Raw genomic sequence first — 23982 nt, forward strand, 5'->3', positions numbered from 1 at the left:
CTCGGGTCACTATAATTTGAAGAGACAGTAAACTTATTGAATTAGCGAACAATAATCCCAATGACACATAATTAAAAGATAATCCACGAATATATTGCGCTCCAGGCTCGTGTAAGCGACATCCGGTGACTACAGTCTGGTTTGGCGGTGTAAGAGAGGTTATATATATGTACAGCTCACTGAAGAGAAAATAGTGCGGGACTACTTTTGTGACGTCACTGTTGAGCAGGTAGAAGCGGGACAGAGATAGCGTGCGTTGGATGTTGAGCAGGAAACATGTCGGGAATTATTATAGCAGCGGTTTGTGTTTTATTCGCAGGTAAGTACTACAAACAAACGCATAAATATGTGTTTTCCAAATGCCAGTGTCTATCGCCATGATTTTACTGATCACACCTGGTTTTGCACCTGCCGGTTTCAAACGCGCGCCATGTCTTGCTGATGGGACAATATCGGCGGAGCCTAGTCATGCAAGTAGCTCAATTCTCGGAACATTTCATACTGAAAGTCCGCTGTAGTGTGAATAAAACGTCCATAACGCTAATGTCTCGTTTCAGCGTGTGTCCGATCTGTACTTCTGAAAAGCCGGCATTTTCATGGCAACACACCGGCTCGTCTGATGAATTTTGAACACGTGATCCGTTTAAAAGTATCGATCCGAGATCAGTGTAAATGGTCGATTGATGTTTAACACATCTTAAACACATCTAGAAGCACACATTCACAAGTATCGATCGTGACAACCAATATCGCCATGTGTCGCCAATGACAGTTGATTGTCTGGCGTTATGCAGAAAATTGTTTTAGCGTTTGTAGTGCCTTCTGTTCTCATGTTGCCGCTGTGAAAATTCAACGGCCGACGGCTTGTTCAGGCGGTTCGGGAAAATCCGCTTATGTAACGCAATAATCTCACTGCCCGACGCTTGAACAATGAATTCACGTGTGTATGTTCAGATATTGATCGAAAGCAGTATTTGACATTTGTATGACCTGCGCATTTAGTGCCATTTGAACAGTGTTATACACTAACCCACACCGACCTCATATTTGATGTGAATGTTACAACTAGCGTATAGTGATAATGTGACCTTGATTTTATCATTGCAACAGTGTTTTACATTGGTACACAAATCATATTTTGTACCGATATGGATATGAAAACTGGTGAATAATTGCAATATGATCTTCATATTTTGTGGTCTATTTGGTATGATTGTAACAGTGTAGTAGTACACTAACACAGGTTAAAGTTATGTTGTTGATGGGCTCTGCTAAACTTTTCATAGAAATATCAACTTGACAAAAATGAAGTGTTCTCACTGGCATTCATGGTATCTACTTGACTAATGCTTAGTATCTTAATATATACATTTTGATAGTAACATTTAAATTGAAAAGGAGCCCCAGTGAGATGGAAATTTAGGACATCAGGAATTCTAGACTTGCTTCATTTAGGGCTTTAGGTTTGCAGGGAGGGCTAGGCAGTAGGGAAAATAATGTGGTTCAGGGACTGAGACAGACTAGCATGAACTCTGCACAGTATCTGAGAGAGACAGCTTGGTGTACACAGACATTCAGATACCCATGGGTTGGGTATCTACAAAAGGAGTATGATATACTAACTGAGAAATAATATCCCAAACAACATATCCCTGCATTTTGGGGCCAAGGAGTAGTGATTCAGTATGTGTCACCTTTCTTTTTTAGCCTCCTACATGTCAACATTTCAGTCTGTTTGTGCACACATCACAAAACAGTGTGACATGATAACCTCACCCTTCCTTTTTTATGAAAATCCTGCCATCTTTTGTTCCTGCACCAATCCTTCTGGTCAGTGTACGACTTGTGGATGATGCATAGTTTTAGTCATTCCCTTGTTAAACCTAGTCATAGCCCATCCTGTAAATTTCAGAGTAATAACGATATCTCTGTTCATGTCGAGGGCCACATAGCAGCCTAGTGGTTAAAACTTTGTGTGGAGCACTGTGGTGTAGTGGTTAGCATGCAGGCATCTCACATCAAAGGCCCCGGGTTCAAATCCCAGTGGAGACACCAAAATTTGTGACCTGGGTCTCGTACTGTGTTGTGTTCCTGGGCAAGGCACTTCGTCCACATTGCACCCAGTCCACCCAGCTGTTTAAAATGGGTTCCTGAGAAGCGGATGTACGAACCTATACGGTCACGCAAACCGCTTTGTAGCGGCTTTAAAAGTACAATTCCGTCAGGGTAACGTCAGAGATCAGCACTGCGTTGGATCCTAGGCGCAAAATTAGCGTTATTATTATTATCATTAACTTTGTTAGTCACACCGATGAGCTGGGTTCGATTCCCCACAGTAGTACAATGTGTGAAGCCCATTTCTGGTGTCCTGTTGAACTATCATAAATACAAGTACAACTCACACACCTGGCTGTTCTACCAGCAAGTAGTCCCCCCTCACAAGAAATAACTAAAAGTGACCAAATAATGATCTCTTTTTTGCGTTGGTCTGTCGATTTCATGTGACTGTGCAAACTTTGGTTTTGTTGCAGTTATTAGATTGTGTTTTTGAGCAATTCTTCGGTATCAACTTAAATCAGAAGGTCTGTAGGAAAACGACCATAGCTGTTGAGTTGGTAATTGTTAATCTATAGTCATCAATCTGTTAGTTACAGACACACTCCAGCTCACCAACCATACAAAGGACTCCTTTGAGTTGGTGATAAATGTCGGTTTATTTTCAGCAGAACCATAGTCAATCATGACTTTATGATTGATGATTATTTCAGAAAATAAACCATATTTCTAAGCTTCTGTTATGCAAGGTATTCCTCATTTGTACTAAAGCCCTTAAATCCTTGTATTTGTATAAAATATGCTAATTGAGGAATCATTATGAATAAATCTTTGTTACCTGTGTTCAAATGGACTTGAAAACCTCTTCTTCTTTTTTTTAAAAACCCACTTTAGTAGCGCAATGCTGTGCGAAATTACCGAATTGTTTAACAAGTACTTGTCAAAATACATACTGCAGTGAAATAAAATAATAACAGTTGACTGTCCCTGTGGTAATAACTTTAAAATATATACCTAAGTTAACTGTCACCATGGTAACCTAATCATGTACTTCACAAAATTGTGAGTTATGCAACATGAAACCCACTGGGGACAGAAATCACCATTTTTGTCTGAACTGGTGAAATAAATATCTGCTCATTGGTTTTAAAGTACTCCAGGGAGTATAAATCTATTGAATATACATAGAAAAGTATTGAAATCCATGATGAATTCATAGGAGAAAATGCACAATGGCTAAACAAATTATCTGAAGCCATATCATTGTCTGTTGCTTCAGCTTGTACTCTCCATATCAGCGTTTCAGTATTCGGTGTGTTGTGTGTATGGTGTGTGAGGAATTTGGGGAGGGGGGGGGGGGGGCTTAGAGGTCCTTGTGCTGCTTAAACAAATAATTCAGTATCAGTGCTAGGGTTCTGACAAGGAAGTTGGTCATTTGCATTAATCATTGGGCTTTAGACTCTCTGAAGGATTAATTCATGGTTCAAATGATAATTTCTGAAAATATCCATAAAATTAATACATTGTTCCCCTTACTGATTGGGGTCTGTACTGTTTGCTTATCTTTAGAGGTGTGACGATATATCCTAGTATCGATAATCGTGATACTTTTTTGGACGATAACTATATCGATACATTTTTTCGTATCGTGATGTGTATCGTTGACCTTACAATTGTTAAGTTTTGTTAGATATTGACGGTTATGTCATAATTTCTTGCTAACTAAAGAAAGCATATCATGATATGCATCGAATTGTATCGTGAAATTTCTGTATCGTCACACCTCTACTTATCTTCATGTGAAGATCCGAGTTAGAATTCAGCAACCCATGCTTGTCGTAAGAGGCGACAAACGGGATCGAGTGGTCAGGCTTGCTGACTTTGTTGACACATGCTATTGTATCCCAGTTGCAAGGAACAATGCTGATGCTGTTGATCACCGGATAGTCTGGACCAGACTTGATTATGTGCAGTCACCCTCATGGCTAGAATATTGCTGAGTGTGGTGTTAAACAACAAACCAACCTTTTGCATTATTCGACTTGCCTCTTTAAAGGATAGAAAAGTGACATGTCACAGTTGTTTGTCCTATATTAGTGCCAGGTGATGTCAAGGAAGTTGTCATTTACCTTAAACATTGGGCATCTCTATTAATATATATTCATAAGAGTCATAGTTGTTTATTCTAATATTAGTGTTGTGGTTATGACCAGGAAGTTGGTGGTTGACATTAAGCATCAGACAACTAAATTAATAGAGATTCATAAGTGACTTGTCACAGTTCTTAAACATCATGACACAGAAGCCATGTCACCATGGTTACAGTTGCTGATTTCCACTCAGGATTTAAGTATTAGAAGCGTGAACAATTTATCTGAAGTTCCTTTCATTAATGTGCCAATCACAGTTTCAGACAAATATAACCACAGTTGGGAAGCCTAGTAGTTAAAGCGTTTGTTTGTCACGCCAAAGACATGGGTTCGAATCCCCGCATGGGTACACTGTCTTGAACACATTTCTGGTGTCACCCGCCACAGAATTATTGATAAAAGTGTCCTAAAAGTAAACCGTCCTCACTCAGAAAAATGAACTGTTTAATGAACAGAAATTCAAATGACATGTTTCATTTTGTTCAGTGTGTGGCATGCTCCATACCCAAAGGGCTGGCCACACAGCTGTTTACACGCTATTTGTCACACATGAACAGGGTGAAAGAAAATGCTTGTCTGTGTACATGTGCAGATGAATTTCAGGTCACGTGAGTGGGTGTGGGCGGGAGAGACCTACAATCTACATATGTGATCTTTGAATCATCTTTGAGTTGTTGTGCACCCAATTTGAATCTCCCCAGCAGAGCTATCTAAAAATAAAGTTCTAAAGGTTACCATGGTTACAATTCATGCAGTCCTAACTGCACCCTATGCATACTTGTGCTGTTATGTTAATGGTTTGATTGGGGTTTGGATTTGGGGGTCAGGAACAACGATTACGACTTCCTGAATACCAACTTCCCGGTTATTGCATAGAGTGACATTTTGATGTAGATTCTTTTGTGTTTATCAAGGTAAACAGTAGACAAGAAGCTGTTGTCAATAAGGCTGTCAACGTATTGGCTCTTAAGTTCACTTTGAGCCTGGGGTAGCCTTGTGGTCTAAATTGTGTAGAAGGTCAATTTATGGTGCCCCACTGTCAAGGTATTCCAGAAATGTTGCTTTATGTGCATTTGTAAATAATAATAGCCATGTTGTGTATATTATTATGCAAATGTCATATCTGGCTGTGTGTGGTTAGGATTGTACAACTTCACACAGTTACTTACACGAGCAGGGTTTTACCTCGACTCACAACATAGGACCCTTGCAGGCAGTGTGGGGGTCCTGTGAGGAGGATTGTATGTTTTGGAGGGGCGGTGGGGTAGCCTAATGGTTAAAGCGTTGGCTCGTCACGCCGAAGACCCGGGTTCGAATCCCCACATGGGTACAATGTGTGAAGCCCATTTCTGGTGTCTCCCGCCGTGATGTTGCTGGAATATTGCTAAAAGCGGCGTAAAACCAAACTCAGTCAGTCAGTCTGTATGTTTTGGTAATTTCTTCAGAGTTTGGAATGAATCATTGATCAGGTGGACTGGTGGATGAAAAGATGAATGTAACTGCTCTGAAAGTAAAAAGTGAAAGAAACACCCAAACACTTAGTCAAAGTCATAGATGTGTTGTGGGTACCGTGAATAATACCGATCATCCGCCAAGATGCAGTGATTTGTGTTATTGCATCCATTCATGGGGCGGTGGGGTAGCCTAGTGGTTAAAGCGTTCGCTCGTCACGCCGGGTTCGATTCCCCACATGGTTACAATGTGTGAAGCCCATTTCTGGTGTCCCCCGGCCGTGATATTGCTGGAATATTGCTAAAAGCGGCATAAAACCATACTCACTCACTATTGCATCCATTCTCTACATTTGTGCGTACTGGACGAACATTTGCACGTCACATAAAACTCTGCATGAGTTTTAGTAGTGACAGGGATCAAAAGGAGAATGTCAGAAATCTTCATTTATTTCCAGTGATTTGGGTATTTATGAAGTCTTTATTGTTGGTTCAATACTATCACAGTCCTTTTGCAAAAATTGCCACAATATAATCGTAAAAGTGAAATAAAATCCAAGCATCACCCATGTGACTGATGTTACACAAATTACCATTGGTTTACAAGCTTACTAACATGATAAGGACTTTAAACTGTTACAAAATACCACCTATCTAACTGAAGTGTTATGAGAAACAACTTTACGAGAAAGTTAAAATGTGTCAGACAATACATTTCCCCAGGTAGATATGTGTTCATCTCATGGGTCCCATCATGGGAATAGTGCTAAAAGGGTCATGCTGGAGCAATTCTATCAAACTGTTACAAGAGGAGACAGCTGGCAAGATATAAATTTGCAGGATTTCACACTGAAATCAGCTTCATTTCTGATGTCATGGTAACCAGAGATGATGCTGTCATCTGGAGATAAAGATAATGATACAGATTCAACTGAATGATGCACTCATCTGAAAAACCTTGAATATTTATAGCAGTATGTATCCCATTTCATGCAAATTCTGTCTGAAATACCACAAATACTTGAATATGTTCCAACACTACCATAGGGGATTCACTCTTGCTTGGATTCAGTACTCAAATTGTTGTTAGGGATGCTGTCCTGGATATGACTATAGTCGATAATCAAACCTTCGGAAAGACAATTTCAAATCTCTGAATTGTATAGATGCTGAATTGATATATTATGTGTTACGGGCAGTTAGTCTGGTGAATGTGTGGTGTGTTTGTATTGTAGTGTAGTTTTGCGAGACAACTCCAGCCCAAGTCTGCCCGCGTTATGCCCCACTACACACAGGCATGTCTGGTGTCTGTCTGGTTCAGTGAGCAGGCCCCCACTCCCACTCAGTTGTAGGGTCACATGGCTGTGAGACTGCAGTAATACTGCTGACTAATACACACAACAGCGTACACTCACAACCTTACAATTTCACTCATCTGCTGGCCCAGGACAAATACCAATCCAGCAGTGATAATCCTTATTGACTAGTACAGGGCTTTACATGACACAGGAATGTACGTTCGTTGGTAATAATGTATAGAATGGACATGGAATAAGAAAATGTTATATCCTCGAGGCACACATCAAATTGTATAGTGCACCATTTCATTTCTGTATAGAATGTAGGGGTAGCCTAATGGTTAAAGCATTTGCTTGTCACACCGAAGACCCGGGTTCAATTCCCCACATTCATTTCTAGTGTCCCCTGCTGTGATATAGCTGGAATATTGCTAAAAGCAACATAAAACTAAACTCACTCACTGTATAGAACATAGGAACCCCTGAAATTGAATTTTTTGTCAAACAAGAAGCATGAATATAAATGCACCAGCCATTACAAGGTCTGACTGAGAAGATGTTACAGAATGCTTTGGGCAGGGTTTTACCTCAACTCACAAACATGGGGCTCCAAGGGACCCCTAATTATTGATAGACAATGTGTTTAGTAGAATTTAGCACATATGGCATCAGGAAATTCAAAACAGTGTGTACTGTCCCATACTCCATGTAACTATTTCAATAGTATCCCACCGCCTCTCAGAGCTACAGATAACGTTTTGGGTCATTGAGTTATGTACTGCTTGTGTTCATCTCAATTGGGTATCCTAATTTTCCTATGAGTAACAAAATAATTTGTACTCACCTCACTCAAACTCAAGTGGGTATTTCGCCATTTTCCGTTAATTTTAGAAAATATAATAAAGCTTAAATGTTAGTGTGTTATATATATATTTGATCTGTAATATGAGAAACAACAAGAAAGACTGCAAGTTGTCAAGTTCATGTCCTGAAACAAAACCTCTCAATATACCTCAGTTCTTTATCTATACACAAGTACGCAAGCTAAGATTTGACATTTTTGTGTTTATGCATGTAGCATCACATTTATTGGGTATTTACAAAAATTCAAGTGTATGTGTACGCAATAGACTTATTAGGCAGGGGTGGAAATAACTTTAAAATAGCTAGTGTACACCGGTACAGTGGCAGTTGTAAAATCACTTGCCCTGATAATGTTTCCTCTATACTGGCCAATTTTCTTGTTGATTTTTTAAATAAACAACATAATTAACATTGGAAAGTCAACTGGACATTGGTACAGCATGATATACAAATTTGCTTGCCCGACTGGAAAAAACACTGGACTCTGACGTCGGGCAATGGGTTATTTCCACCCCTGATAGGGATTGAGTTTCCACATAAATATTTACGTAATGTATGCAGATATGCAGCTTATCGGTACCTCTGACTGTTACTATCCATGTAAGGGGCGGTGGGGTAGCCTAATGGTTAAAGCGTTGGCTCGTCACGCCGAAGACCCGGGTTCGAATCGCCACATGGGTACAATGTGTGAAGCCCATTTCTGGTGTCCCCTGCCGTGATGTGCTGGAATATTGCTAAAAGCGACGTAAAACCAAACTCTGTCAGTCAGTCAGTACTATCCATGTAATGAGATCATAGGACCCATGAAGATCCTGGTTAGGATTGATCAGCAGACCATACTTCAAGAAAGCGACTGACAGAATCGGGTGGTCCGGCTCACTGACTTGGTTGATGCAGGTCATCGGTTCCCTATTGTGTAGATGCTCATGATGTCAATCACCGGGTTGTCTAGTCCTGACCCAATTATTTACTAAGTGTAGTGTTAAATGATAAAACAGAAATTGAGATCATAGTGTTTTTCTATATCTACTAGTGGTGGTCCGATTAATTGAAGGAATCGAAGATTGGTCACAGTGACTAAACGACCAGGCATGTTTTCTCATAATCGAACACAAACAATTTTGGAACACTTTTTGCTTTAACAATATTTTTCACAAGCTTGGCTTTGTCAGTTACATTTCATGAGCACTACAAGCTCATTCCAAGTCATGATTGAATTTATCTTAAAGACCCCAAGAAACATAAAGATGTGAAATTTACACACACAAAAAAAAAAACCCCAAAGAACTACGTTTTTTCTTTGTTTGTGTGCATTAACAAAAATAACCAGAAAAAATTCATAAATGACACTAACTAATGTATATTCGATGATTGATCGGTTGTAATGAAGCAATCATGAATTATGAGATTTTAACCAATTCCCAACACTAGTATCTACCCTTGTACAGCTTCATCACTGAACAAATGTTCTGAGCCATATTGTTGCAGTAACCATGGTGATGCTTAGTGTTGCAGTAACCATGGTGATGTTAAGTGTTGCAGTTACCATGGTGATGTTTAGCATTGCAGTTACCATGGTAATGTTGAGTATTGCAGTAACCATGGAAATGTTTAGTGTTGCTGTAACCATGGTAATATTTAGTGTTCCAATAACCATGGTAATGTGTTTCTCTGTCTGTTCCAGGCATTAGCCATGCACAAGATAACCCATCATTTGACGATGCCGGACCTAATTATATCAAGGAAGGAGATGAAATTAACTTGTCCTGCACAACGACAGCAGATGTGCAGTTCATGGCCTCCAAGCAGCTGGCTATTGTCCACAAAAAACCTAGCAACTGAAGCCACAACCATCATTTCAGAACAAGAGAGTCTGTTAGCCGCTAATACAGATAATTATGTCATCAAGCTTGAAATGATACCCATTGTGCGCGTCACTCTCAAAATAAAAAAAGGTAGGTGTGTGGAACATGTTAGATTTGGCATTACACTTCCTCAGTAAGGTAGATTTCACCTGAAGTTAGGCACCCAATCGCCCTCATAGAAAATCGGCCTCTGCAGCTTGCATTTCCACCAATGAGGAAGTGTAATCCCATATATAACATTACATTTGACCGCTTTCTAAATTGCATCAACTATTCACAAGTAATATAGAGAGATATATATAGAGAGAATCTCACCCAAGTGTCTACTGATATCAATTATATCTTCATGTAGTTTTCAATGACAAATGTACATCTCTCAACACTGTACTACCATTAGACTTGCAGTGCAACGATGTCATAGCATTGTGACATCATCAAGTTCACGACGTCACAGCATTGTCAGGGTATTGTGCAAAATCTACTGTCAAAACGATATCACCTAGGAGATATCATATGATCTCAAACAGGCGATATCTCCTGTGGAACACAGTTTGGGCTGATAAATTTTTTTCTTGTTACAGCATTTATGAAAAAAAAATATATGCTATTAACATATTACAAATGGACATGTATTATAATATTAGTCTTGGCCGATGGGGTAGCCTAGTGGATAAAGCTTGCACTCAACATGCCTAAGTATTGGGTTCGATTCCTCACATGGGTACAGTGCGTGAAGCTCATTTCTGGTGTCGCCCACAGTGATATTACTGAAATGCTTTTAGAAGCCTATGCTGTATTCACACACTCCAAAGTCATTTTCACTCACAACCTTTGATACAAGTGGTTTTTAGCTGTGCTTTGCAATGATGTCCAGTAAAAATGTGAGAAGTTCTTAAATACAACACACATTAATTTTAGTCTAACCAAATTCTCGCAGCATTATTTGGAGCTATCAAAATGTTTATTGACACAGAAAATATGCTGTTCTATTGCTGGGAAAGGGGAAAAAAGTACAACAAAAGAGGTCAAGTTATCATGTTTTGTTTCCACGAATATGAAGAAATTTATGTCTTTTGCCAAAAGGTGTTTTTTTTCTGTTACAAGAACTGTGTGTATTGAGTGGATAGTGTGCGTTCTGGTAACCTAGGTGTTTGGTTTTTGCTCTGCACACCGAAAACCTAGGTTCATTTGGATTCCCTTCATGGTTACAACTCACTCACTCACTCACTCACTCACTCACTCACTCACTCACTCACTCACTCACTCACTCACTCACTCACTCACTCACTCACTCACTCACTCACTCACTCACTCACTCACTCACTCACTCACTCACTCACTCACTCACTGTGTACTATTTCCATGTTGAATGGGAGTAGTGTTCAGGACCCTAGTGTGAATATAGTGTGCAGGCAGCTATTCACAATATAATGCAGCGTGAAAAAGTGTGATTTAATTGTTTACAGCATCTGCAGCTGATGATGGTGAATACACCTGCCGCACCCAGAAGACTGGGACCAGTGATGCTCTGGAGTCTGCCACCAAGCAGGTCGTCTTTGTTGGTGAGTAGTCGCTCATAATGGTGAACCTTCCCTGCATGGGTATACAATGTGTGAAGCCCATTTCTGGTGTACCCCTGTCATGATATTGCTGGAATATTGCTGAAAGTCTGAAAGTAGCGTAAAAGCATACTCACTCAGGCATAAATTATGGTGTCTGTAAACAACTAGCTGGGAGTTTCAGTCGTCATGTCCACGCATTTTATTTCAAAGGATATAGACAATATTTGTCCCCTGCTGCAATGCTGAATGGGTGACATTGTATTCAGCAGCGTCCTTACATCTGTCCCGATTCTTGTTAACACGATATTTCACAAACTGTTGTAATCAATATCTTCAAATTTGGTGACAGCCTACATTTGGAGATTATGCAGACGCCAGTTGATTTGGGTGACCTTGACCTTAATTTCAAGTTCACCATGACACTTTGACCACTTTTCAAACGTGTAAAACGTTGCACACAATTTTAGCCTCTGAGCTGAAGAATATATTGCTATTTCTTACTAATCTTACAAATTTGATGTCAGGAATTAACATATTAAGGGGTATCATGGTAGGTTAGGGTAATAGGGGTGGGGTTAGGTTAGGGTCATAGCGGTGTTCAGCGTGTTCTTTCTGTTTTGGCAATGTTTTAAGTTTTGAAGACCTTGATTTAACCTTAACGTTTCAACATATTGCCTCAATCCATGAAGATCCGGTTTAGAATTGGTTTTCAGCAACCCATGCTTGTCTTAAGAGGTGGCTTAACAGGATCGGGTGGTCAGGTTCGATGACTTGATTGACACATATCATATCCGAACTGGTCGATTGATGCTCATGATGTTGATCACTGAATTGTCTCGTCTAGGCTCAATTATTTACAGACTGCTGCCATATAGCTGGAATATTACTGAGTGCGACATTGAAGAACAAACAAACTTGTCTGCCTAAACAATTTCCAACGTAACACTTCAGAGAAAACACTTTTTAGAATATTCTTAGCTATACCCTTTACATTGTACTGCCCACTGGTGACAGATATTTACTGGACATGTGAACATTTCTAAATCAGAGTTCACAAATTTGCCAACTGAGGTAAGTATAGTAATAACTAATCTTGCATTGTTTTAGATCTGCCTTTTGTGATTTGAGTAAAAACATTTCTTCCCCAGCTAAAGAGTCAATTAGACAATAAATCAGTCCTTTGCAGCCTGCCAGTCTGAAGTCTGTGTGATTGAAGCATGTATTGCTGACTTAACCTGATAAGTTTGTTGTTAAGAACAAAAACTTGTTCCACAGCTTGCCCTGAACACATTTCTTTTGAATCTTACTTTTAAGGTATTCCAGAAAATGTGACTGCCAGTTCTTTATCTTGACCTTCTCAAAAGCCAATAATAGGCCCAAAATCTGTGATGATTTTTGATTAAAAAGTAGTCACTAGGAATTAGTATTTCTTCCCACTCACGATGGTATTGATTGTGTATTGTAAATATTATTATTAGGTTTAGATAAGTGCAATCTAAATTGTATTTGATACTATGTTGTCAAAATAATCTATTTAAGAATATAAGGACTTTAGAAATTCTGATTTTACATAATGTAATATTGACCTGATATGTCTTCTGGAGGCACTAAATTTGTTGTAATACCTCTGGAAATAAGAATATAAGGGGCCAATCATAATTTATGGATTGATGGGTCGGGGGTATAATAGTACATGCTTCTCCATAAATATCGTCGTCACTACTCCTAGCCATAAATTATGAATGATCCCTAAGGACTTTATAAATTCAGATTTTACACAATAAAATATCGACCTGATGTGTCTTCCTACAGCACTAAATTTTGATCCATTGTTACGTTTCTTGATAAAACAGGACAAGGATCTCATTTATCTGTGCTTGTCTCTTCAGCTCCTGTAAGTGAAGTCAAGCTGACAGTTAACGATGAGGTAAAAGCTGAAGGAGATACTATAGAATCAAAGCCAGGAACATTGACGGTGAACTGCGAGGCCATGGGATCCAACCCTGAACCTTTAATACAAGTGATGGTAGGAGACCAGATGATTGAGACCGGTACAGTTAACTCCATCATGGACAAAGAAGGAAATACAGAGAGACGGTCGTTCAAGTCTGCAGTCACCTTTGAGCTGGACTTTGATCACAGTATGTTTGAAAAAGCCCTCAAGTGCCAGGCGAAACCTACCTTACCAGATGATGTGACCCCGCCAAGCCCAGCAGAGATGGCAGTCAGCGTCAATCTTAAAGGAATCGTAGGTGAGTCATGCGTATATGACAGTCAGCAATGGTCATTAGCCTATCATTAGCCATAAGCCTGGTGGATTAGTTTCTTAACCGAAAACCCCATGAAGGTCAGGGTTAGAATTGATCGTCAGTAAACAATGCCTCTCGCAGGAGGCGACTAAACTCACTCACTCACTGAGGAAATAATACACTTGTATATGCAGAGGCCCAGATAAGCCGCGCATTTGGGTAAAATATGCACAGAAAATTTCCAATTACGCATTGAAAAATGATTGTTGCGTACCAATTACGCATTTAAAATGTTAGATACGCACAAAGTTTATAACATATGCATACGGAATATATCTATAAAAATCACTTGTGTAATGACAAAAACATCGATTGGTATCTAGTTGTACTGTCAGTACAGGATGAGTGAATTTTTATGAAATCATTTCCATTATATTTAATTTGGTTTTGCTTCGGTATGACATAAGGCAGTACATACCTGCTTAGGAAACTTACTCAATGACATATACTTAGGTGAGTAAAATCACTGAAATACCCGCATATTTGAAAGCAGTGGGTAACAGAAAATGAAATACCCACTTAACATTTATAATAGCCACTCCAAAAATATACAGTGGGTACAGTACCCACATGAGCTAATCTTATCTGGAGCTTTGATATGAGTTTTTGTTTGCAGATTGCTTTTGAAGTTTTGTTAGGTCTGTTTTTGTGTATATCAATGATCTATAATGCAAATTCATGTCATGTATGTCTATCATAAAGAGCCAGTAAATCAGGAATCTACTTTCCAAATTCATCCTTTTATCACTGTCAAGTTGGTTGCAGTCACATTGAAACATTTTTATGAATGTACCAAGAGTAGTAATCCACAAAATTGTACATCTGTATACTCTCACTCTTTTGGATGTGTTTTACTTATCAAACAAAACGTTATTTACATGTTTATTTGCTCTTTTGTACCAGCTGGTATTAATTATTTTAACAACAGTTAATCCTCAATATTTATATTTACCTTATCGTAACATGTTTACTATTTCACACCACTGCCATTTCATTTCATTTCAATGTATTCTTTTACTGCGAGTCATGTTATTATTTATTAACATCCAGTGAAAACATTAAAACGCTCTTGGAGTTGGATACATTGCTTCCACTTATTTGGAATATGAAATTACTGGACAGGGAATATTTGATGTACTGCATCGATGCACTTGTATTATTCTGTAGCTGATGTTATTGTTATGTTCCAGACAAACCAGTGATTTCATGCCACAACAATACTGCAGGCCTCAACGACCGCCGAGTGACCCTCACATGCTTTGTGTCCAAGGTCCCAAAAGTGAAGTCAGTCATGTTTAATGTCGGTAACAGGCACCAACTGTATCCTGGCAACCAGACAGAATCTCTCACAGAAGTCATACAAAAGGTGTGTATGATCAGAATGAGATTTTTGTTTGTTGATTAATCAATGCTCATGCTGTTGATCACTGGATTTTCTGATCCACACTTGTTTATTTACAGACCACCATCATTTAGCTGGAATATTGCCGAGTATATAACAACAAACAAATTTTTCACCTACTTAACCGGGGATGTTATGTTTCCAGGGTTACAATGATACTCATGATGAAGTGATACTGAAGTTCTACGAAATGAAGGAATGGCATTTCTCGGCCAACATCTACCTTGATGTCAAGACATTTGACAATCAGGTTTTCCAGTATCCAGTGTACTTGTTGAAAGGTAGGTTGCTACGGTTACATGTAGTTACTGCTGATGCTTCTGGGGCAGACTAGCTTAGGTTCAGCCATGCCGTATATCCTGCACTAAACACCCCAGTGTTAAAGTCATGGCATGTATCTGTATTAACACTATCGGGGCTACTAAAATGACATACTGATCCAGTAATGGATCAGTTTTATATTCCAAGGTAGCTATTCTGTTGAACAAAGGACTATGCAGCTTTGGGCACTGGGCAATGTTGTTTATGAATTTGAGATGTATCAACAAAACATGGTATCAGCATTTGGTAAAGTTCTCACCCTTCTTTATGTTGGTTTGGAATTGATGCTAAAGTACTTTATGAAAATTTGTACCTATCTTTATTAAATGTATCTATCTTTATTAAATGCAACATCCATCGTGTGATTTCTCATTGACAAGACTGGTAGAGTCAGTTTCTGACTGATTATAAAGACAGACTGTATATATTTCATTTATAAGCTAGTGAAATATCTCTTTTGAAATTAATAATATACAAAAAAAATTCATCATTTATGACTTGGGTTTGCATTAACATCTTGTTTGGTGCAGAGATCACCCTACTTGGCTACACAGGTTAGCCTAGAATGTTTTGTACAATTGTTGCATGTCCATTATTATTACTGTAATACTGGAGTGGAAATGAACTTGTCCTGAGATAGAACTTGCCAGGAGATCATGTCCGTGTAAATTTTCTATTGATATATGTTATGCTGCCAGTTTAACTTGGCACGTATAGTGATTGCAGTGTCATTAGGTGCATTAGAGAAAAAAAGTGAAAAAATCTTCTTTCCTCTGAATATATAGGTGATAAGTTCATGAACTCAGAATGAAGTCAGTTCAAGGGCGATAACTGGCATTGACAAGTAAAATGATTCGTATCTCGTATATTGTAACATGTATGGAGTCGGTTTATAGTGCTGTCATTACAGGTGGATACATTAGTCATTTTATGAGTTATCATTACATCTTTGTTCGCCATATTTGTAAGGAATCCTGTATATGGTTAAAGGTGAAAGGGAGGTAACTGACCTTTGCGCCAGGACTGACTGATAATTTTCAAAGATAACTGTCTGATAGAAATAGAAATGAAATGAATGTTGTACAAATTTGAACTTAGTTACGAGGGTGAAAATATATGTGTTTCCAATGGCAGGCGATACTCCAAGTGAAAAGGACGGTAAGTACTGTTCAAGGGCAGGGTACACAGAACTTGGTTCACTAACACCATGTTGAGGTTGATGTATCTAACATATACTCAGGGAAACAAATAAGGGAACACCACTTCATTGCAGTGTTCTGCTATTTATTCTGAGATTTTCACCCACAGTGCTATACACAGCTTGTGAAGAAACTTGGAAAATAATAAAGGAACACTTGTGCTTTCATGTGTTCCCATATTTGTTTCCCTCGGTATTCATGTGTGGACACGTGGTATACAAGACATGGTATAAAGAAGGAACCAGTAACCGTGGAATATGATGGATTCTTGACATGTTCTCAGAGCCTCACCCAGTGTGGGTGAGGGCCTCACCAAGTCAATTAGAATTGATCTTCAGCCTCCCGCAACTAACGGGATCAGGTGACCAGACTCGTTGACTTGGTTAACACATGCCATTGTGTCCCAGTAGATCGATGGTCATGCTGTTGATCACTGGATTGTCTGGTCCAGACTCAATTATTTAAAGACTGCCACCATATAGCTGGAATATTGCTGATTGCAGCGAAAAACTAGACTCACCCATCATGTCAGAGTCCATCATGTGGCATTTTGGCACTGGTTTCTTCCAATCACCTCTGTCTGTGATGCAGGAATATACATGCGTAGATTTCAGGCAGATCCGATAATCATCATTGCTTGTTCAAGCTTGGCCAGTTTTCATTGACAGGCCCTTGGCAATCCATGGTTGTAGCATTGACTGCATGTCTGGACGGACTGCAGGCACTGATCGACACTGACTGCAAGCACTGACTGACACATTGACTGCAAGCACTGACTGACACATTGACTGCAAGCACAGGCCGATACATTGACTGCAAGCACAGGCCGATACATTGACTGCAAGCACTGATTGACACATTGACTGCAAGCACTGACTGACACATTGACTGCAAGCACAGGCCGATACATTGACTGCAAGCACTGATCAACACTGACTGCAAGCGCAGATCGACACATGGACTGCAAGCACTGATCGACACTGACTGCAAGCACTGACCAACACATTGACTGCATTCTGACACATTGACTACAAGGTACTGCAAGCCTTAGTTCATGGAATGGCTAAAGGCCTGGTTACCACATTGACTGCAAGCTTTTGGTGATGCATAATTTAAGGCCATGCTGCCTGCTAACTTTCCAAGTCCAAGAACAAAGAATATTTGATGGCAGCTGCAAACCATTTGACTGTACAGACTGTTAACACTTTGCATGTTTGACTGTGTTGACTTACAAGGTTGCCTTTGAGTTTGCATGACTTTTCATTAACAACTCACCAACAAGGGAGAGGGGAAGCCATTGCTTCTGTGTTCATTATTGCAGCAGAGTTCTACAATCAGTCGCCGACATGATTTACCAGTTGGAGGCTGGGGCTACCGGGTACATAAAATCAGCCATAGGGCTTCATCTAGGATTGCTTGGCAGAAACTAGTCAACATTCATCATATAATCAAAATTATTTTTCATCATTTCAGTTTCACCTGCTGGAGGTTAATACAGTATTTATTTTCTATCCCTGCTTGATCTTATAGCTTTGACTTCTCGTAATCAAATTGCAAGCAAGCGCTTTCACTCAGGTTTTAAAAAGATGTGGTTTTGTGGAAGGAACTGTTTCAGCTGAAAGTCAAATGCCATTACCATCCAGCGTCCATACCTCTCTGTATCCTCCAATATCTATCTGACACCATCAGACCCCTCTCCTATCCCATTGGAATCTCTCCATCCCAGCCTATGGCCATGCCAACCTACCCACCCACCCTGCATCTCTGCCCCACAACTGCTTAATTTATCCCCACATTAGATCCCCCATCCTAGCCACTCAAAAACACCATCCTACCCATTCGTTGTGAAGATCTGGGTTAGAATTGATCTTCAGCAACCCATGGTTGTCATAGGAGGCGGGACCTGGTGATCAGGCTTGCTGACTAGGTTAACACATGTCAGTTGTATCCACATCGTATTCCCAGTTGTGTAGATCGGTGCTCGTGTTGTTGAACACTGGTCCAGACTTGATTTTTTGTTTTTTTAACTAACCACTGCCATATAGCTGGAATATTGCTGAGTGTGGCAACAAACCAACCAACCTTCCCTACACTAACCTAACTCAACATAAAGTGCCTCCATCCTAATCCCAAACAAATCCCATACCATCCCATACCCAAACCCATCCCCATCCCAACCCAGCCAACCTACACCACTACACCGCCACACCAGCATCTATACCACATGAATCACCTCCCACAGCACCACCATCATCAGAACTCTCGCAAGCACAAATCTGTCGGTCAAACCCATTTCGCCACATCACCTCGTTGTTGCTCCAGCACCTCCTATTTGTGAATCCTAATTCTGGTGTTCCCTGCAATGATATTGCTGGAATATTTCTAAATGTGGCGGAAAACCTTACTCACTTCAACACCTCCCTATCTTGGTAATGGTGACACAAACACTGTATCACTCTCTTACTACAGCAACAAGTTTGAATTGCACATCAGTTAATTCAATTTTACCTATATCAGATATATGTAAAATGTAAATACACAAATGCTGTGATATTGGCTCAGCCTCCTCTACATAGATACGGAAGAAAGCAGCTCAACATGCCCAGAATTTTGCATTGTCAAGGTTTCCATAACTGGAAGGGATCCTGGCCATTTTAATTCATCAGAGCTGCAGTACTGATAAGAGTAAATGGAATTAAGGTGTAAATGTAGCTGTGATTCCATAATAATTTGAATATAAATTACCACTTTTAGCAGAGAAAATAATTTTGGTTGCCGAACTTGCATAAATCTTAGAGGCTCAAAGAACATTATTGTGTAGGCCATATGTTACAGGTCACATTAACCTTTGTCTTCTAATGACAGGTGGTGGGTGTGTCCATTAATGCAGTTGTGTCCCTTATTGTGTAATGTTGATACCATAACCACTGTGACAAAAGCCATGTGAATATGTTCTGTGTCAACTGGGCTTGTACTTCAGTTATCCTATACTAACCATTGAGCCATTGTTATTTTATAGTACACACCCTTGCTTTTTCCTTGGTAAATTTTATCTGCTACGCAATTTCTGTAATGTAAAATCAGAATAGAATTAACAGACCAGTCTCTGTGTTTGGTCGGCGGCATTAACACGGCAATGCAAGTTGCCTCCGTAATAATTTGTCTTTTCTTTATCAGGCCACAGGGTATCCTTGTGGTTAAAGTGTTAACTCGTCACATCAAAGATTTTGACTTGCTTCCCCACATGGGTACAATGTGTGAATCTCAAGACTTTTTTCTGGAATATTCTAGAAGTGGCATAAAACCAAACTCATCCCCTCGCATTTCTTTTTCTCATCCTGTGATTGGTCAGCAAAATGTTAATGAACACAAGGATGGGCAATTTGAAATCGCAAATCAGTCTGAATGCATTCAGGGGTTATTATAGGTTTACCGAAATGTGAGCCAGTGGAAAGTTTTTCAGAAAATCGATCTTCCAATTCCTAATTTGTATTCAGTAATGGTAACAATGTGATCTCTTGAATGCATCTTACACATGTATGTCTGCAGTTACTACTGCATGTATATGCACACATAGTTTCTGGGGTAGCCTTGTGGTTAAAGTATTTACTTGTCACACTGAAGAGCTAGGTTCAGGTCCCCACATGGGTGCATTGTGTGGAGCAGATTTCTTTTGTCCCCTGCCATGAGATTGCTGGAATATTTTTTAAAGCATAGTGAAACCAAACTTACTCACTCTGAAGTTGGTGCTCTTTTTCATGTTTGGGGATGGTGGGGTGGCCTAGTGGTTAAAGCGTTGGCTCGTCACGCCGAAGGCCCGGGTTCCATTCCCCACATGGGTACAATGTGTGAAGCCCATTTCTGGTGTCTCCCGCCATGATATTGCTGGAATATTGCTAAAAGCAGCGTTAAACCATACTCACTCACTCACTTTTTCATGTTGTCGTATTTGTGTTTCAGTGAATGGTGCCACTTCCCTGTCAGGGGCCATAACTCTGTTGGCGGTATGCCTGCTCGCTGGACTGCTTCAGAAGGTGTTATGAACATCTGAGATTATGCAACAAATTTAGGACAGTACTAAGAGTAGGGAATAAGAAGCTGCAGGTGCTGAAGAGGCAAAAGCAAGACCAGATCAACTTGACCTCCCCACCACTCACAGCCTGCAGACAGCTGATGATATTAACTGGCTGTATGATATATCAAAAGTTTGCTGAGAAAACCTCAGGCAGTTTGGGCAGATGATAGTCATAAAATGTTTAGTGTGAAAGTTTGCTCTCGAAATGTTCCAGTTTGAAGAAGATGAATCTTTCAGAACGTCAAGCCTATTTGGAAAATATTTCTTGCCAGTGTCTTACTATAGGCTGCTTTATTACAATTCAGATCACTGTTGTTTTATAGACTTTGATTCCAGACAGTCTAAGATCATAATTATCTTTCCATCTCAGCAATAATATTTAAGTTGTGATGGACTTTAAGTGTTAAATGTTGTTGCCTGAAATCCAGATATATGTTAAGTGTAATTGATTCAGGGAAGACAACACTTTGATAAGCAAGACATATTCCACTTTCTTCATCGGCCTTTCTAATTTTGAAGACCCATGTTTTTGTATGTACATGTTCTAAAACTGTTACCTGTATCGACTTAAGAAGTACTTCTACCTGTATTGTGTTGAATGCATTACGTCATATTTCAGTTCATCCACCTGTTTGGTGGTATGTACTTTTCATACTTATGTTCCTCAGCATGTGTTGTGTAGGTATGTTACCTTCTTAATTAAATTTGTCTCCCTTAGTTTACTGTCTAGCGGCCTTTCTGTTACTCTTGTAATTATTCCTACCAGTTCCTTTGATACAGGTTTTTACAGCCTGAGTTTTGCCGTGTAAGTATTGACTAACGTATGAGTTTACTGCTTCTGATGTACACACACGGATTTCATTGTTCATCACAATATTCGAACCTAGTAATCAACACTTGCGTGTGGTCCTCCGACTTGGGGTTGGCTGTTTGTAAGCTTATGTGATGAAATGTTTGATGCACAGCAATAATATACAGTATGTATGTCGTTATATAGTGTACCAACTTAGTTATAACATATTGTATGTTTGACCAAACTGTGCTGCAATACGTGTATATATTCCACAGTGATTTATTTGAACCACATGGTAATGTCCATCACATGCAAGTATCCCCACTTGTCGCCGGACCAGGTAGTATTCAATAGCCTGAGCACAATTTGCATAATTCAATCATAATTTCTATTCAAATTTTGTGGAGACCCCTTGCGCTTGTGCCGACAGTTTCCTCCCTAAACGTTGAGGGTATTCTCTTCCTGCCACCCTTCAGTTTCCACCCCAATGTTTTGGATGCCCATCGCCTATCCTCCACCCCAATGTCCCACCCCCCCATCCACATCCTACCATAAATGCGTCTTTCTCTCCCATTATCCCTGCCCAGAACAACCCATTAAAATGTTAAGAGTTGTAAATTTATTTTTCTACCTGTCCCTACCTAATACACAACCCTTTTCAAACCCCCCACCCCCCTGCCCTGTCCTCATGCCCCCATGCCCAAACCTCAACATATACTCAACTAAGGGCACACTCGAAGGGCATTTCATTGTTGTGTTATGTGTACGTTTAAGAAGAATGCTGTATTTATGTACACTATTTTGCCTGAAAGGAAATTGTTTTGTATAATCATGTACGGCCTCGCCTTGGACAAGTGCTATTATAGAACTAGAGAATACAGAGCCACACACATGCAATCTACCTCTAATTCCATGGGGAAGTGTGGCACTGGTTACAACAGTGGGATACCATGTAATATTTGTATGCATGTTGGTCTGGTGTGATGCTCATTGTACAGATAGATAGTCATTGTAACTGTGGTATACAACAAAAGTTATCTCCCTTTCACTGGCGTACACGTACGTCCTATTTTGATATGTAATCTTTTCCTTTATGCAAAGTTCATACATTCCATTCCCTTACAGGACTAATGCAGCTCATTGTCCATAGTTGGATTACAGTGGAAGGGAGACAACTCTGGGTGTAGCAACATTGGGTGATTAGTATAAAACTACTTTGAAAGAAGCCAGCTGAACACCCCTGGCAGTCAGTGGGCCACACATTTTGGGGAGTTTATCGTGTGCTTTTTATAGTTTTAAGAATCTTTCGTGTATTCCACAACGATGTATACTTCATGTGACTCACGGATAACTACGAACAATATCTTATGTACCTGGCTTTGTAGTCACTTTTTAGAAAACAAAACACTAGTTTTACAGTTTCTCTCTGGCTTTATTATTTCATGCGTCTTAAAGGGTAAATGCTAAGCAACCTCTTTCCCATATCCAGCGGTGTGGAGTTGTAAAATTTATTAAAATACTCAGAAAAAAAAGACTTTGGCCCAGGATGACCCTAACAATAATACTATTGTTTAGTATTTGGGAGATAAATGTAGAAATACAAAATGGAGGCACAAAGTCTTGTTTGATGGAAGATAATATTTTGTATCTCTTTTGTAAACGTGCTGGGCCAACTGGACTCCACAGTTGGTTATACAATGACGGATCCTTGATCATTGGGGAGATAGGAGTGTTCACTACTGCAACGCCAATGCTGGTCTGTGTACAGGGTGACGTAGGTGCACAGTGATGTTGCCTGTGACTCCTCCCATGTTGGCGTGTACACTGGGGACAGGTGCTTGCAAGAGTGGATGTGATGCTTAGAGGTTGTGGCAGGTTTGAACAATCCGCACCATTGTAAATTTTACAACGACTGTGATTGGCCAAACCCTAACTTGTAGATTCATCTAGACTATTGCTGTCTTCTGTTGTCATAGACACATCATGTTGTAATAAAGATTTTTACAGCTTTCATTATCAGCTTATATTTCATGTCACACGAGTGAATGAGGTTTTTTTACCTCGCTTTTAACAACATTCCAGCAATATCCTGGTGGGGGGCACCAGAAAATGACTGTACCCATACACACATTGTACCCATGCAGGGAATCAGACTCAGATGGCAAGAGGATGCTTTTACCACTAAGCTATCCCATGTCACGTTGAGGATGGGCTGTAAAGTTGGGTGTCCTCCAAGTTCTTGGATGTAGAAGTTGTCCATGCACACTAGTGGTGTTCCGATTAATTGAAATAATCAAAGATTGGTCGCAGTGACCAGACGACCAAGCAATGGATCACATTTTCTCATAATCGAACACAAACGATTTTGGAACTGCTGTTTTAGTCTTTGAAACACTTGACGATGGAACATATCTTCGAAGTTGTCGGGATCTGCAAACTTGTTTAATTCTTAGAAAACTCACTTCACTAACTGAAAAGTCATGACTGAATATTTCTTGAAGACTCCAGGAAGTTTATGGTCATATATATTAGTCATCACTTTAAAGTAGCAAGTTGCATCACCTTACACCTATCTGCAATAACAACCTGGATAGGAAACTCTGAAAAATAATGCTCACCAATTTTTTTCGATGATTGT

General features: G+C 39.7%; 1 protein-coding gene across 4 annotated transcripts; it reads left to right on the forward strand.

Annotated features, from left to right (window-relative positions):
- Nucleotides 1-168: 168 nt before the first annotated feature.
- LOC124264945 lies at nt 169-23357 on the forward strand. 4 transcript variants are annotated; one of them, XM_046699725.1, is made up of 9 exons: nt 169-319; nt 9503-9773; nt 11150-11245; nt 13135-13497; nt 14745-14920; nt 15102-15237; nt 16412-16435; nt 17950-17964; nt 20437-23357. In XM_046699725.1, the coding sequence occupies exons 2-9, from the start codon at nt 9512-9514 to the stop codon at nt 20517-20519; spliced, it is 1155 nt and encodes a 384-aa protein (XP_046555681.1). In that variant the 5' UTR covers nt 169-319; nt 9503-9511; the 3' UTR covers nt 20520-23357. The 4 variants fall into 4 exon arrangements, with proteins under 4 accessions (XP_046555681.1, XP_046555682.1, XP_046555683.1 ...); XM_046699726.1 differs by lacking the exon at nt 17950-17964; XM_046699727.1 differs by lacking the exon at nt 16412-16435.
- Nucleotides 23358-23982: the final 625 nt, after the last annotated feature.

This window comes from Haliotis rubra, unplaced genomic scaffold, assembly GCF_003918875.1.
Source record: "Haliotis rubra isolate DU_JTF1 unplaced genomic scaffold, ASM391887v1 Scf950, whole genome shotgun sequence".
NCBI lineage: Eukaryota > Metazoa > Mollusca > Gastropoda > Lepetellida > Haliotidae > Haliotis > Haliotis rubra.

Excerpts from the sequence above, each read along its gene's own strand:
- LOC124264945 (XM_046699725.1), top strand. The coding sequence starts at position 9,512 with ATGCACAAGATAACCCATCATTTGACGATGCCGGACCTAATTATATCA. Across the intron at positions 14,921-15,101 it reads TCACAGAAGTCATACAAAAG|GGTTACAATGATACTCATGA; the intron begins GTGTGTATGATC and ends TTATGTTTCCAG. Across the intron at positions 15,238-16,411 it reads TCCAGTGTACTTGTTGAAAG|GCGATACTCCAAGTGAAAAG; the intron begins GTAGGTTGCTAC and ends TTCCAATGGCAG.